Raw genomic sequence first — 17,068 nt, forward strand, 5'->3', positions numbered from 1 at the left:
CCTACGCATATATACGAGATTATATTATAGTGGAACTGTTTGTTGATGTGTAGACGTAGCTAGGTAGATATGTGTGACATATACAGTAGCATATTCACAGAACATCAGTGGCTGTACATGTGATCGTTGTAGTAATTAACTAGATTAATCGTTACTGGCTGGAGTACTAGTTAAGTACATGTACATCAGCCTCTTATGAAAAAAAAAATGAAGAAACAAAGTACAGATACAGGCGTACAGCTCTCCGGCCAAAGAGGCAAGAACAGAGAGCACTAGCGAGCGAGCTAGCACACCACTTACATAGTTACATGTACAGCTTTGGATGCAAAAAAGAAAAACACACTTTGATTGATTAACTATATAAAGATGGGGTATTAGCCTAATTACACCATATATATACATATAATATTCACGGACGACAGGGCTTGGATTTTTTCAGAGTTCAGACAAGAGCTGGTACTACTCGTATATATACTGACGTCTGTGTTTTCAGTAATCACAAGGAGGAATCAAATCGGTCTCATCACACAGGAGATTAATTAAGGTATCTAGTTTTTGAGGCCAGAGGTTGGGCTAGCTGGAGACAAGCAGGCAGCAAGATCCAGTCGGGATCTTGATGCGTCTTTGTTCGATCGAGACGAGACGTAGACGATGGCATATGAACACGCGCGCGCGCGACATGCATCATGCATCGATCCACTGGTCGGCCGGCGTACGTACGGTGCGTGATTGGCTAGCTACATGATGGAGCAGCTGTCCGGGTCGTTGCTGTACTGGTGGTGCACGACGGTGTGCGTGTTCGTCGACGTCGCCGCCGCCGGCGGGTAGTACGACGAGTGGCCGTACTGCGGGTACCCGGCGCCGGCGTAGTAGCCCCCCGTGGCCATCGTCATCGGCGCGCCGCCGTACGACCCGGCGCCGGCGCCTGCTCCGGGCGTGTAGCCGCCGTAGTAGTGGTCCCGGGCGCCGGCGGCGCCGCGCTGGTGAGGGTACCCGCCGGCGCCGGCGTAGTACGGGTCGCGGCCGGCGGCGGCGTGGCTGTTGTACGGGGTCGCGCCGGGGTAGTAGCGGTACGAGTACTGCTCGGCGGCCGCGGCCATGTGCAGGAGCTCGTCGGCGTCGACGGTGCGCAGTTCCACCACCTCCGCGTGCCCCACCTTCCTCCGCAGCTTCTCGGTGAGGTGGTTGGAGTCCACGCCGGAGCCGATCACCAGCAGCAGGTTCTTGTCCTCGCCGGCGAGCGTGACGGACTCCACCCCTGCCCGGTAGTTCACGCACAAGAAATCAATGAGTCTCATGCACGGTGCAATAATTCAGGTTAATCCACATGGACTAATTAGTTAATCTCTAGTTTTATACTGTCAAGGCCAAGCTAGGTTTTCATCAGTTAATTCAGATCACTTTCTCTGAAACATGTGTGCAAGGAATTTACCTGAGACCGCAGCAGCCACCTTGATGGCCTTGTTGTGGCCCTTCTGCAGCCTGATGACAATCTCCTTCTACAAAAAGGTTTAAAAGAAACTGTAAGGAACTAGCATTCAGGACCAAACAAAAATCAACCACCTATTTTATCATCAAGAACAAAAAGATTACACACAAAGAAAATAGCTTTTCACTGATGATGAAATAAAGAAGAACAATTGCCGAGCAGCAACATGTGTCATACCCTCATATTCCTCCTGGTAATTAAGCAAGCAAGCGAAGCAACAACTCTATGTGCTACAATTTCACAAGCTCAGCACTGTCTTTGCCTAATACAGCATCCTACAAGCCTCCCCTTTTATACACAGATGACAGAACCACTTGTCCTCTCACCCAACAACTAAAATTAGCTGGTTAATTAGTTTAATTAACCTAAAATCTTCTCTTCCATTGACTTTACCGGCTCAAGTCATGCAAAGTGCCCAACACTACAACCAGTACCGTGCATGTATATCTCTTAGTTCTCTAAGGCCATCAGAGAGCGACAGGAACAGTAGACTAGGAAGACCTTTGGATGGATGGCCTCCTCCTAGAGATTAATTAAGCCTGAGTTTGCTTGGAGCAGGTGGCGACTCACTGACTCGATCAGCAACCCCTAATTCCACAATACCAAATGCCCACTTGCAATCCCCGTATGTATGTATCAAACGCGTGATTTCCAGGTTCTGGATGCACAAGGGGTGATCGTTTGGATAATCTGTAAATAAAATTTTTATATAGGTGTTTTAATGAATACAAAATCAACTTTAAATTTGGCGTTATAAATTTTGATTTATAAGCATAAGCGAAAATAGTTTTTCGCTGAAAATTTAAGTAGGAGACAGGAACGTAGCGTTAATTGGTTGTGCCGGTCGGTACAGTGGGGGACTAATCCTTTCTCTAGTTGTAGTTGTTTTTCTCGCCCTGAATTTGGAGGATTCGCCGGTAAAAATAAACGGAGCTGTCAGTGCTAACTGCTCAGTAGTCAGCACTACTGCCAGTTAATTACACTACGGGTGGAGTAAACTGATCGATCAGTGACGACAGATGAGTGATCGTGGCGTAACGGACGGCCAAGATCGCGCCGTGCTGTGCTGGGAGAGCTCGCCGGCCGTCGATCATGCGGGTGAGCTGGAGACCGGGCAAGCTAATAGCTGGCAAGGTGAAAATTTTAAGGCTTTTTTTGTGTGGAGATATTCAGAGCAGGCTGCAACTTGCAGGTGAATGAATCGATGGCTCATGTAAACATATTCAGAGTAGTAACTCGGATGAACAAAAAAAAAATCAAGAGGACAATCGCAGGCGATCGACTTGTTTGTTGTTTCACTCTTCTTTTAACGCAGATCTCGGAAATGGAGCTGTCAGTGCAGTCAGCTAATTGCAGTGTCATGGAAGCAATTGGCTAAGTAATCAAGTGAGTGTAACGGCGCGGCCGGCTGAGATGAGATCGGCGCCGTGCTGTGCCGGGGGAGCTCACTGGCCGTCGATGATGTGGTGCCAAGCTTGGAGACCGGGTGAGAAACTGAGAGATAGAGGCGAACGGCCGGGTCTTTTTTTTTTTTAAGGTTTATATAAGATAATTTTTTAGTTTTTTTTCATCGTAGTTTACTTTTTCAGGCTGACTTTTATCTTGTTTAGAATATATATGTAATAAATTTATTTATAATTATTTCTTATTATGAATATATTGTTTTTTTTCTGAGTAAACCAAATGATCACTCGGAAGGAGATTGCTTTGATATATGCTCGAGATATTCAGGGAATCAGAGGAGGTTGCAGATTGCATAGTTGCAGTGCAGGTGAGGTGAGCGGATGGACCGCTTATCTAACCACACGGTAGTGGTGGTGGTAACCACTGTCAAAGAGGGATAATAATAATGGGATGGGAAAATCCTAAGCCAACTGAACGCGACGTGTTTGGACGTGACATGGTCTCCCTTTGCCAGTAGTGAGGCCGGCTTGCGTCCGGCGCGTGACGTAGGCGTGCCCCACTTGCTCCCGCCATCGGACCGCGACTATGCAGGCTTGACGGCTTGACTGACAAAATAAAATTGAGACGACAATAGCAGCGAGAGAAAAGAAAAGGAGTGCCAGCTTAAGGCCTTTATTTTTTTTCGAAAAAAAGCAAAACGGCTTATTTTCAAATAAAAAAATAATTTGTAAATAAAAAATTTATATATGTTCTTACCAATTTGAAAACAAAGACCAAAAATAAATTATGATGAACTCTACAATGATATCTAAATTCAAGTTTTAAAATTTAAGCAAAGACAAAAATAAGCACATGCGAGAAAACGATGATATGATTTATCTAAGGTAAGGAGGTGGCTTACAGGGTTGACGATAGGTATAGCCTCGACGCAATTAAATTGGACAGCGTGCTGAGGTGGATTGGTGATTTTTTTTTTGTGGGGAAAAAGGGACGGCGATCATCACTATGGAAGGGTAGACTGATAGTACTTGTTTTGAGTTGGAGAAATGAAAAAGAAAAAAAGATAAATCGGTCTTACTCTGTCCACTTTGTCTGAGTCAGAAAATTGGGTTCAGCTGATGTGGTTTCCCAGAGGAGGCAAAGCATATGCTGGTGTGGTGTGGCATCTTAAAAATACGAGAACAAATTTGTGAACTCCGGTCTGGACAGATTTTTTTCAGGGACCCTTTGTAAATCGTTGCACACATAGATACTAATAAATATATATCCATAGATGAAACGTGCTCCCTTCAATTTTTTTTATACGACGCCGTTGACTTTTTGATCTACATTTGAACACTTTGTTTTATTCAAAATTTATATCCAAATATACAAAATTATAAGGCGTACTTAAAGTTTCTACAATAATAATCATATTATAACAAAATAATTAATAATTATATAATTTTTTAATAAGATGAATGGTTAAAAAAAATATGGAATGAGTACCTATTGATTTATAGATAAATTCTTCATGTATAATTAAAATATTTTATAATATTGAACGAATACCGTAGTCCCTTTGAATACAGTAGCTCGTTGGCAAAGCCGGATCGATAAAAAGCCCATAATCCCGGATGGCACTGGCGCCAATGTGCCGGACGAAGCATTTGGTGAAACGTGGGCCTACTAATGGGCGGCGAGCTCACCGGAGCCGGCCTGCCGGCGTTCCCACCCTCCACCGTGAACGGCCGTCGCCGGCGAAAAGCGGCAGCGCCTCGCGGAACGTCGTGAGTTAGCTTCGTGGGCCTTACTAAGGGAGGAGCAGACCACCTCGCCTCATCCACAGCCCGAGTGGTCAAGTTCTTTTGGGCCGGCCCAAATAATAGTAGCAAATATCCTTCGGACGCATCAGGGGATTCCATCCGTTCCGCGTTATAAGATTTTTTTATTTTTGCATAACTTAGATTTATTTATGTGTTAATAAATCTAGATATATATATAAAGCATATATATTGATACATGAATGAATATATATATATATAGAAACTCTTATAACGTTATAAAGTAGAGGGAGTGCATGGTTTTCTTTTTCCCCTTCAGATTGCACACGGAAGATTCACAATCGCAGACTCCGTTAGATAGAGCTCACTTGTATAAACAAAACTGTAGCAAGTGATAGATTTTCGATCCTAATAAAATGAAGAGAATCTTGTCAATAATAGCTGAAAGATGAACATTTTCAGGTGACAAAACGACTGCTTACAACCCGAAGCTCTTGGGACCGCTGTAATTAATAAAGCCAGTCTTAATGCATAGTTTTATGGTATAGTTAACAAGAATGTAAACTAGGTAACCAAACCAGATGAGTTTCACGAGGATGAAATTCCTCTCTCATCTCATGAAACTCCCTCATTTAATAACCTTGCTAAATCAGCAATTTTACTGATGTGACATCCTATTTAATATACATGACATCCTCATAAAATATGTATTGACTGGCCTAACTATGAACCTAGGACCCGGGAGATTCTTGCCTGATTCTATTTAAATAAGGGGTTGTTTAGATGTGGCTAAACCTTTTAGCCCCATGTCACATCGGATGTTTGGACACTAATTTAAAGTATTAAACATAGACTAATAAAAAACTAATTTCATAAATGAGTGGTAATCCACGAGACGAATTTTTTAAGTCTAATTAATCCATAATTAGAGCGTGTTTACTGTAGCATCACTTAGGGTAATCATGGATTAATTAGGCTCAATAAATTCGTCTTGTGAATTAGTCCAAGATTATAGATATGTTTATTAATTGTCTATATTTACTATTTATAATAAATATCCATAGGATACCTCGTCCCGGACACCCCCTAAATACCAGCACGATCACCTAGCCTAGCCGCAGGCCCAAGGAATGTACTTTGTGTACCAATTAAGGGTAAGACTCCCATCTAACATGAAGGTTCTGAGCAGTTTAAGAGCCACTTAAACAAGAGGACTCCATCCAACTTCTGGCTAATCTAGTCATAGTTTACGATCTGCCTTTTCGAAGCTCTTTGCTTTTGTTGCACTCGTTACACCGTAGAGACCGTGTTGGATTTTCTTCGCGAGACCGAAGATTAAACCACCGTTGATTTTTTTTTATTTGCTCTTGAATTATTGACACAATTATTCACACAATTATATGTGTGTTTTTAGCGATCTAAAGGTAAGGACTGAAAAATAAACAACGATGAAAAAACCAAAATCAAGTCTAAATTTAAGATTAAAAATTTAAATTTTAGTTTATAAGTAAAGTGAAAAGATGAGGGTGTTAGAGCACAGCACATTGAATCGGTATGATATTAAGCTACAGAGCACTCAACACAGTCATAAACAAGAAATTGAGTGACATGGAAACCAATTCAAGGGAAAATTAAGGAGATAACCTAACACGATGTAAAGAGCGGTTAACTTTTCACACGGCCCTGAATGACTGACTCTTATACATCACGACCAGAATCAAGGGAACAGTACAGCACTAAAATCTGACAGGTGCTCTAAGGCCGGTTTCATAGTTTATGACATAGTCACCAAAGACTGTAAATTATATGACATAGTAACCAAGACCGTAAATTATATAACCGAGTCATATGAGTTTTATGGGGATGAAACTCTTCTCTCATCTCATGAAACTTTCTCATTCAACAATTTTACTAATATGACATCCTATTTAATATACATAATACCCTATAAAACATACATTGAGACTGACCTAAGCACTTTCTGCGGCACTAAAATCTGACAAATGCATGTAAATGTACAAAGTTAAAGAGTACTTTCACCAATAAGAAGCTGCAAAGTATCAACATGGCAACCTTCAGTGTGGACCCGCTCGTTTATTAACACAGCTGCCACCCTCCAGCTTTTACGTCGCATTATTTAAAAAATTATCGCCCATACAATAATTCCACTTGCTATATATATGTTAATTAAATTACTTGACATAAAAAATATTGTTGGTTTATTCTGTTTTTTTTGTGTGTGGATTTGATGGTGATGTAATCAACACTGAATTAGTCTGAAAGTGCACACGTCTCTGAACTTAAATATACTTACACAAAGACTCGTTACAAGCTGGAAAACTGTTTCTTGCAAGGACACTACTTATTAGTTATACTTATTACTGGATGAAGCAGCCATCAGGGATATCAGCACTGTCACGAAATGGATTAGGAACACACACTTTTGGCAAATTTATCTCGTGAAAACGAACCGTAATAATATATGTGTGCATCTCATGACGTATGGGTTTCAGACTTGCAGGGGAAGGTCGGTATGACCGTCAAAAAAGGCACTGGATTCTATTTTACTAATTACTAGTCATAGTATAATGTATCTTTGAAATTATATAAATGATTTGGATTGACTCCAAATCGTGCCCAAATTAATGTCGGAGCATCAATACAAATGGGTACATATCTTCATGTATGTTGGAGATTCTGGTCCTTCTCTTTTATTTTTTATTTTAGAGAAATCATCCATAGGAATCTGAATATCTGAAGAGTGATGACCCAACCACCCAAGTTAAATTTAAGGATCTTTTTTAAAGATACTCTCGAATGATTGAGAGTTGTTCATTGTTTTAGATCTAACTGATCTGATTATATTATACTGATTATATTATACTATACCAGTAGTATGCGTAGTAAAAATTTTATAAAGGTAAAATTAAAACTAAAATATATAACTCTACGATAAAATTTTATCATATATCATTTTAAATAGATAAGTATATATTATCAAAGTTTAGAATAAAATATTTAATATACTTATAAAAATGAGATTTGCTCCGGTACAACAAAAAGTACCTCGAGGTACCGATACCTTGAGGTACCAAATTATTTTTCACCATTGGATTTAACTGGGTAGGATGTGTACGGTTAGATCCAACGATCAAAACCGATTTGGTATCGCGAGGTACAAGTACCTCGATGTACTTTTTGTTACTTTTATTAGACTGTAAAATTGCTCTATAAAAATACATAACTACACTAAGAGTAAAATGTACTATGCTCTAATTTAGAGGTACTACCTCGTACCCTACCAACTGCTAAGGAGAATTCTACAGTGTAAATTTGAGGGTTACTGCAAGGGAGAATTCTGCAGAATGTGCTGTGGTTTTGTTAGTCTAAAAAATAAGGGAAGTACTTAAGTGGAGTCTAATAGCATAGTTGGTTGCTTTCTCGTTGAATACTTGAATCTTTACCAGCTCATAATAAGGACCAATAAAACCAAATCGCTGTCAAAACATTGACCAGAAGAAGACCTGCTTTATCCTGCGAGACCACTGCATAATCAATAATTGAGGTATTTTTACGCACCTTTCTGTTCTTATTCAGATGTTTTTACCATGAGCACAACTTTACCATTCTTAAGAAGATCTCACTGTTTTCTATATAAAATTTGATATTTTCTAGTATATAAGATATCAAGATGTACTAAAATTTACATAGAAAACAGTGGTACCTCATAATATCTCTTTAAGGATGAAAAAAAAAATACTCTTTTACCATTATTCAGAACAAATCAGTTTCTCGTAGTTCAGGATCCCTCTGTGTCGAACACTCCAGAATTTTTGTTTGAACAACAAACAATTTCACATATGTTTGAATTTGTTCAAAATTTGGTTGACTTTTGTTTCAACGGCTTGAAATCTAACTAAAATTTATTTGCAATCTGAAATATCTCTCTGCAGCATTTCGCCCAAATTTAACTGTGATATGTTTTTTTTCTCCCAATTAAGATTTTTGAACTTGGATGAGAAAACCAAAAAGAAACCGATATGCCAAAATTTTGGACTGAACAGATTGCAGGACGTATCAGTTAGATATGGCAATGGCAGCGAAACGTCAAATTAATTCATCACGCGTGACGTTGATGTGTATTGTTTCCAAGCGACGCTCTCTTGGTATATTGTTTTTTGCACGCACGTTGCTAAATTGACTTCTCGCCCTCGTCATACGAGAGCAGCTATAACAATTGATTGGCTAGGCATGGATGGCAGATTATCACATCTGAAAGTGAGCCAGATCACATGCGTTTTCATTCTCTCCGTTCTTCTTCTCTTTTTTGGGGGAAAGAAATCACATCCGCATCCGAGCTTCGTGAAGACACAGTTAAGAGCAATTTAAGAATGTATATGAATGTATCATTGTTAGATACCAATTTTACGTAGAAAATAATGATATCTCAGGATATTTTTTCAAGGATGGAAAAATGCTCCGTAATTAATCATGCTTCTGAACAATTCAACATTGACAAATACTCCGTACATACACTGTAGTTTTCTGTTTCCGTTGACAATTAAGCGTGGATTATATTAAACAAGAGGCGAAACAACAACAGATGATACGATCATACGATGCTGTGTGATTTGGTACTAGCCATGCGTGCACCGATCGATACGCATGATCCGTTCAGTCGATCGGTGTACTTGATTGCTGACGATGTGCGACTGATTGATTACATGATGGAGCAGGCCGGGGTGGGGTCGTCGCAGACGATCATCGGCGGCGGCGGGTAGTAGCAGTACGGAGGCGGAGGAGGGCACGGGCAGCACGGCTCCGGCGTCTTCTCCTCCGGCTTCTTCTCCTCGGGCTTCTTCTCCTCCTTCACCTCCTCCACCTGCAGGACGTCGGCGAAGCGGACCTTCTTGCGCAGGCAGACGACGAGGCAGGTCACGTCGACGCCGACGCCGACGACCTCCAGCCGGTCCCTGTCGTCGCCGGTGATCGCCATCGAGATCACCCCGTCCGCCTTCGCGGCCACCCCCAGCGCCTTGGCCCGGCACCCGTCGCACGGCATGCACGCCTTGATCACGATCTTTTGCTGCATGCATTCAACACCGTACAGCCGCCCAGCAAGCAAAAGCAGCGATCAGTCTCGATCACGCCATGAAAGAAAAAACGTCAGAAGAATTAAGCTGCGTGCGAAGCCAAGAAGCTATTCCAGAAGCGATCGATCGCTAGCTCTCACTGCTATCACCTTCATCTCGTCGTCGTCGATCCGAATCCGATCGCCTGCAATGCAGACGTGCAATGCGACCAAGATGAGCTCGATCGAGTCGCTAGCTATATAGCCAGCTGCAGCTGCGTGCGTTGCGATCGATCGATGCAAGCTTAATTAGCTTTAGCTGTGGATGAGGGAGAAGGCCACGCCGCGCCTTATATAGCGCGAGAGCCACACAGACACGGATCGAGAGGACGCCGGCCGCCGCTAATGCTCGCCACTGTACGAGCAGAGACCGACTAAGCTAATGGACGGCTAGTTGGCATGGCGATGACGTAAGAAAATTTCGACGCGGATTATTAGCAGCTTAATTAGCTAGCTAAATAAGCGCGCGCCCAACCCCAACTAATTAATCAGTGGTACGTACGTGCAACCTAACTCTGACGACGGAACGCGCGCGCGCCTTACTTGGCAGGGTCGGATTAATGTCTGAAACTGGCTGGCTAATCAGGCGGGATGGCATGGGTTTTCCGATTTGAGGTGCTAAGAGCATCCCAACAGCTTATCTAAATTTGGTCATTTATATCTTTATTTGGATGATCATCTAAAACACTTTCATCCTTCATATCCCTTTGTACTCTAGCTAGATCATATATATATGGCATCATCTATGTCTATTTGGAGGATTGGAAAGAGAACATCTAAATATAGAGTTTCTCTCTCCTAATATGGATGACATCCAAAAATAGATGATGAGATAGATGATCTGTTGGAGCTCAACTTTTATTTCTCATCCTCTATTTCTAGGATGGAGGATGGGATGGATGAGCTGTTGAGTATGATCTAATTAATCATCGTCAGGCTGAGGCTGGGTATAGGTAGACGACGACTTGACTTGGTTCTTGCCGTTGACGACGATCCAGATCTGAGCTTGCCGCGCCAGCAAAATTGTATGCATGGTCCAAGTAGTGGCTGCCGCGGCGATTCAGTTTTGAGGGCAAGCACGAGCTTGCTTGCTTGCTAGAACGCCTGAGCTGACAGATGATTTTTACTAGAGCTTTTTTACTGTCGTTTAAATGGTACATGTATTCAGATAACATATATGCTTTCTAATAAAATATATACTTAGCACTTCAGATACTAAATATCTCAAGATATTAAAATTCTACACTAAATGTTTTTATCTTAGTATTGATGGTAAAATTTACCTTTTTATGATACAATTAGCTGTAGACCTCAGCTACGTACAGCTACCCTACTGACTTGCTAGTCTGTCCGGTACCAATGTGCGTCTTTCAGCTCGTGGTTATGTTTATTAGCTAAAATTTAAATCTTAAATTTAAAATTTAAAGTTGATTGTAAGTTTTTTTTATCGAAGTTTATTTTTAACTGTAGTTATGTTATTACATAGTTAAGAATACATATATAAAAATTTTATTTACAAATTATTTTTTATTTATAAATATGCCGATCACCCTATGACTTTTATGAACTACTGCTTAATTTCATTTTTTAAGTAAAAAAACTGGGGTATCCAAACGAAAATAAAAATGAGTAGGAGCCGACTCCGGTAATAGAATTTAATCCATAGCATTGATCTATTTTTATCGGATAGCTGAGATTAAATTATACCACCAATAATATTATGTGTAATACAAATTTGAATGGGTAATATCGTCCTTTTTGTTGTGATCTTTATTGCAAGAAAAACAAAATTACAAAACACCGCTAATCAAGTAATTAACTAAGTAAAAAATACCTATTGATAGTATAATAATATAAGTAAAATGTACCGAAGAGTTGCCCAAATAAGTAATGTCCACTACTCTTGGGAGGCATTTTATCCGATGAGTTCTCTATCTGAAATGGATCGCACAAATATGATGCCAATGAATCTTTCTGTGTATATTGTCAGAGTTTGTTTCCTTATAGAGAAATAGATTTTTTTGGTATCTTATTTTCTTACCCCTATCCACACACATACTTTTTCTGATGGTTTTCTAAGGATTCGCCCACTTGTTTGCTCTGAAAAATGAGTGCAGTAAATGATATAAATGAGTTACACAAATTATCTTATCATATTTATGCTTATATGAATGAAAAGAAAGAGAATAAAACTCATTTGTAGTTAGCTGCAGCATAAACATTAACACGCTGTGTGTGTGAGAAGTGGATTGTATGGAAAAAGTTTACGGCTTGAAATTTTCACCGCGGGATAAAATTCAAATGCTTGATGCGAATCATTTACTGGATGAGTACACTTAATTTGCTGAAGAAATCACTGGAAAATTCGATCGATCTCTGTGAATGGTTACAAATATTACATGATTGGGCAGCTGCCCCCCGGCTGCTCGCCGTAGACATACACCGGCGGCGGCGGGTGGTGGTGCTGGTAGCAGGGAAGAGGGTAGCCGTAGCACAGCTCCGGCGGCAATGGCATGGCCGGCACGGGCATGGGGGGAACCGACTTCTTCTCTTTCACCTCCTCCACCTGCACGATCTCGGCGTAGCCGATCTTCCTGCGGATGCGGTTGGCGATGCAGACCGGGTCGACGCCGTCGCCGACCACCTCCAGCCGGTCCGTGCCGTCGCCGGCGACCCGCACCGAGTTCACACCGGACGCCGCCGCCACCAGCGCCATGACCTTGGACCGGCACTTCCCGCACGGCATGCTCACCTTGATCACGATCTTTTGCTGCATTCGCTCCACAGCGCCAAGAACGACGCTATATCAGTCGCATGTTCCAGCTTAATTACAGCTTCAGAAACGCTCAAAAAGAAAGGAAAAAAAAAGGACAAAAAGTCCTCACCTTCATCCCGTTCAAGATGATCGAGCTACGTACAAAGACCAACAATTTGGTCGATTCGATCGTCGATTTGCAATGCAGATGCAACGCGGCTAATTAAGATGAGCTAGCTAGCTAGTTACGTGAGTTACGATCGATGATTCTGTACAGGAGGTGCTCCTCCTTATATAGCGAGCACCGTATAGCATATTAGCATTATAGAAGAGACTAAACTAAACGGCGATCGAGTTGGCGACGACGTACGTAAGAACATCCGACGCAGCTGAAGCACACTCCAACTATAAACAAACGCGCATCAAATTAACTCTCTGATGGAACGCGTTGTCAGGAACGATCAACTAATAATTTTATCAGCCATAGCCGGGGTACGTTCCCGATGGGAGGTATAATAAACTAAGTTTTTTCCATTGTTAACACGACGACCATAGGTAGACGACGACTTTTGACTTGGCCAACGATCCAGATCCGAGCCCTGTGAGGCTGCCTGTGCCAGCAGCTGCCGCAGCCAGTCAGCTGCTTAACGGCAAGCAACGCCTGGAGCTGATAGAGAAGCAATCCTACAATGATTACTCGTCAGCTCAACTGTGCTATACTATACTTTAAGCATCTTATACTTTTTTTTTATTTACACATGGGCTTTAATAGGCATTTTACTATGCTGACTACTTTGACCATTTATTTTTTTTTCTAATCTCATAAATTAGATCATATATACTGCTACATAAACTAGTTAATATATAGAAGCCTAAATCAACGGTTGAGAATATTCTACTGATAATAATATTGGTAGTAGAAACTGCCAGCTGAGAGAACACGATAGCTAAGCTTAATTCTTAAATAAAATAAATGGTCAAATATGTAATAGAAAGTATAGGGTGTGTCGGTCTATTAAAAACCGAAACTAATCCTTTACTACTGAACAAGTATATATTAGTATACGGATTAGCTTCTATAGATTATTTTTATTTTTTTTAACTGGGGTGTTCACCAAAACGAAAATGACAGATTGTCAAGTAGTGTGATTTTTTTAATCACACTACAAGACATGCCTAATGCTTTAATTATCAAGCGATGTCGTTTAATATATAGTGGATACGGAAATACTACCCGGCCAGTCTCTGCCTGTACGTACATACGTACAGCCCAACGTAGACTCATGTTCGGTTTTGTTTACTGCACATTTGTAACTACTGCATGTGATGGTAGCTAATGGAACTTGAAAATTAGAAGAGGATTTTCCAATGAAGTACAGTAAAAATATGATATCTTCAGTTCGATTTTCTTTTGTAGGATTTAACTTAGGCTTAACCTTTCGTAACAAAGTATTTTCAAGGTGGTCACCAAACCTAGGTTAGAATTATAGATATTTTTTTAATGCTTTATTCATAAAGAAAATACAGCGTAGGCCAAATGGACAGCCGTGCCGATAACCATTATCATTTCTTCGTTTTTGATTATACTTATAAATCAAAATCTCGATTTTTCACCCTTAAATTTAAGATTTATTTTGAGAGTTTTTTATCGTAGTTCATTTTTTAACCTGTATTTATACATAACCAAGAACACCTATATATAATTTTTATCCATAAATTAATTTTTATTTACAAATATGACGATCGCCTCCTTCGTCATCACAGACCGATGTGACGCTAGCCGGGCGCCGGTGGTCAGGGGCGTCCATGGAATAGAGCGTGGCCGGACGTTGGCCAGGGCTCGCCGGCGATCGATCGGCGGGTACTCCTGCATGCTGCCGTCCGTCCTGACTGCGCCCGCCGGTGTCGAGGACGGACGCACGCGCCGAGATGCCCTGGCCGAGAGCGACGGGGGGAGGGCGCCGCGCGCGAGCAGCTGTCGAGGTGGCGCGACGTGGGGGTGGCCCAGGAAGTTGAGTTGGGCCCAGGCGACAATTAAGACAGCCCATTGACCAGTCCCAGCTATGGAAAATTATATCATAATGAAAAAAAGATATAATCATTTGCAAGTTGATCAATGCTTAAATCAACTTTCATGCATGGGCTAGAACGATCGATATGCCATGCGTTCAAGGTTCACGCATGTCTTACCCATAAATAGACACATCCCCACTCTCTGTTCACTTTGGTCCACAACCTGTTGCCATGCTGGCATGTTACCATGTTGGACTCCCAATTTAGAACTTTATCAACTTATTAAACATTTGTGAAAAAAAAGCAATGTAGCTAAGATGATTTTTTTTTTGGAGCGGAGAGAGTATAAATCATTACAAGACCACAAAGACTAGAATATCTTTACTTTTTAAAATCCCAATTAATGTATTTGTTCCTCGCTTTTAAAATTTTTAATGCATTTATCCCTCGTTTTACCAAACTCCAATGCAATATTTTCTTAAAAAATAAAGTTTTTGGAGACAAATGAGTAAATTTAAAATTAAAGTATTTATGTGACAGAGTTAGTAATTACTATAATTAAAACAAAGGTCATTGGACAGGAGGATATAATTGTATAACACAGTACGTGAGATGTTTATAATAAACAATTCCGATCATTTTACCTGTAAAGTTATTGCTACCAGAAATCCAGAACACACCAATACAGTAGATGAGACGGTAACGTACCAGAGTAGCGGAAACCAATCGTAATTAACCATTGTCTCTAATGCTTACATAACAGCATAGAGCAATTTTACTGAGTAGGTACTAAGATCAGAATAGATACTAAAATTTTAGTGTAAAATTTTATAAAAGATATCTAAATTTTACACTAAAATTTTGATACCTCCTAATACCTTCTCCAGTACAGTAAAATTACTCAAACAACATAACATGATGCGAGATCGATCTACATGATGGAACAGGCGGCGCTGGGCTCCTCGCAGACGACCACCGGCGGCGGGTAGCAGTAGGGAGGAGGGTGGCAGCACGGCTTGCAGCTGGGGGGCGCCTCCGGCGGCGCGTAGCAGTAGTAGGGACGAGGGCAACACGGCTTGGCCTCCGGCTTCTTCTTCTCCTCCTCCTTCTCCTTGACCTCCTCTACCTTCAGGATCTCGGCGTGGCAGATCTTCTTGCGCAGGCTGACGACGAGGCCGGTCACGTCGACGCCGACGCCGACGACCTCCAGCCTGTCCTTGTCGCCGCCGGCGATCGCCAGCGAGATCACCCCGTCCGCCCTCGCGGCCACCTCCAGCGCCTTGGTCCGGCACCCCTCGCACGGCACGCACAACTTGATCTCGATCTTTTGCTGCATGAAACAAAGAGAAAAAACGACAATAGAAAAAACGCGATCAGTCTTCACTTCTGCTGCATGCACCATTTCGATCAGCTTCAAAATTAAACCATTATATTCATCAAAAAACCATTATATTCATCAAAATACCTGCAGTTCCTTACCTTCATTTCGCACAGACTGTTTAATTATCTGCTGCTATTACCAAATAACAAAATTAAAGGTACGTACGTTGTACGTGAGGATGGATTGGGTGGCTATCTAGTCTATGTATGCTTGAAACCAAGATCAGTCTGCCTCTTCTGAATTGTGATGGACACGAACACGATTGAGCTACACCTACACACAGACGTATCTTTATATACACACAGCTGCAGGTATAGAGGTAGGGGCTGGCCAGACGTACGTACGGGCGTATGCAGGTGGGAGATGGAAACTAACAATCAACGAACCATTGGACGTAAGGGCGCATGCATGTATTCGCCGTCGCAGCAGCTAATAGTTAAGGTCTCGAAAACAATTAATTTCTACTAGTAATTAGTAGTTACAACTTACAAGTTACAACTGCTCCTGTCCTATCGCTGTCCGCTGACCAATTAAACGCCCGAGCTAGTGATGACTAACTGATCTGATTATCCGATGATCGATCGGATCCTCCGGACGAGATAGAGAAGACGATCGAGAGTTAACCATAGGACAGTGGCTTGATTGTCGACATGCATTTGTACGTAGCTGATTGCGTGGAGCATGCATGGATCAAGTTGCTTGCGCTTGGGGCATTGCAAGATTCAACGCAGCAAACGACATGTAGATACAACTAGCGCTTTCAGTTTCAGCCGTGTGTCCCGTGTGCACTCCACCGGGTAATTTTACGACTTTGAAAAGTATATCTAACTACCAAAATATACATTGATACCTCAGGATGTCAAGGTCCCAAAGATATCAACATTAATACTAAAAATTGCGGTACCCTCTAGTGTCTTTTCAACGGTAGTCAAGGGTGTATCTGTAGGGTGATTCCGGTGGCCCCGGAACCACCAAAAATCCTAATATAAGGCACGTATATATACGTTAGAAAGGAAAACTACCTCGTATGAAGGAAAAAAACTCCCTTATAATATGTTAGGGTGATTTTTCAATCAATTTTATACTGGTATATTTGACATTGTACATTTATGATATTTAATAAATTTTATAT

The 17,068-nt window shown here is 41.4% G+C and overlaps 4 protein-coding genes across 4 annotated transcripts; all 4 read right to left on the bottom strand.

Moving 5' to 3' along the window:
* Positions 1 to 325: 325 nt before the first annotated feature.
* Positions 326 to 1,869, bottom strand: LOC102702466. Its single transcript, XM_006653444.3, has 3 exons — positions 1,667 to 1,869; positions 1,433 to 1,499; positions 326 to 1,258 (listed from the first exon to the last, which is right to left on the bottom strand). The coding sequence occupies exons 1-3, from the start codon at positions 1,670 to 1,672 to the stop codon at positions 738 to 740; spliced, it is 594 nt and encodes a 197-aa protein (XP_006653507.2). The 5' UTR covers positions 1,673 to 1,869; the 3' UTR covers positions 326 to 737.
* Positions 1,870 to 9,140: 7,271 nt separating this feature from the next.
* On the bottom strand, positions 9,141 to 9,948 carry LOC121054296 (heavy metal-associated isoprenylated plant protein 16-like). The gene is made up of 2 exons (XM_040523699.1): positions 9,899 to 9,948; positions 9,141 to 9,742 (listed from the first exon to the last, which is right to left on the bottom strand). Exons 1-2 carry the CDS (start codon positions 9,902 to 9,904, stop codon positions 9,377 to 9,379), a joined length of 372 nt encoding a protein of 123 aa, XP_040379633.1. The 5' UTR covers positions 9,905 to 9,948; the 3' UTR covers positions 9,141 to 9,376.
* A 2,234-nt stretch (positions 9,949 to 12,182) lies between these two features.
* On the bottom strand, positions 12,183 to 12,563 carry LOC102708959 (heavy metal-associated isoprenylated plant protein 47-like). The gene has a single exon (XM_006665049.2). The coding sequence runs from the start codon at positions 12,561 to 12,563 to the stop codon at positions 12,183 to 12,185; it is 381 nt and encodes a 126-aa protein (XP_006665112.2).
* A 2,642-nt stretch (positions 12,564 to 15,205) lies between these two features.
* On the bottom strand, positions 15,206 to 16,206 carry LOC107304022 (heavy metal-associated isoprenylated plant protein 47-like). The gene is made up of 2 exons (XM_015836009.2): positions 16,035 to 16,206; positions 15,206 to 15,885 (listed from the first exon to the last, which is right to left on the bottom strand). The coding sequence occupies exons 1-2, from the start codon at positions 16,038 to 16,040 to the stop codon at positions 15,487 to 15,489; spliced, it is 405 nt and encodes a 134-aa protein (XP_015691495.2). The 5' UTR covers positions 16,041 to 16,206; the 3' UTR covers positions 15,206 to 15,486.
* Between the last annotated feature and the right edge of the window lie 862 nt (positions 16,207 to 17,068).

This window comes from Oryza brachyantha, chromosome 4 (assembly GCF_000231095.2).
Source record: "Oryza brachyantha chromosome 4, ObraRS2, whole genome shotgun sequence".
Taxonomy (NCBI): domain Eukaryota; kingdom Viridiplantae; phylum Streptophyta; class Magnoliopsida; order Poales; family Poaceae; genus Oryza; species Oryza brachyantha.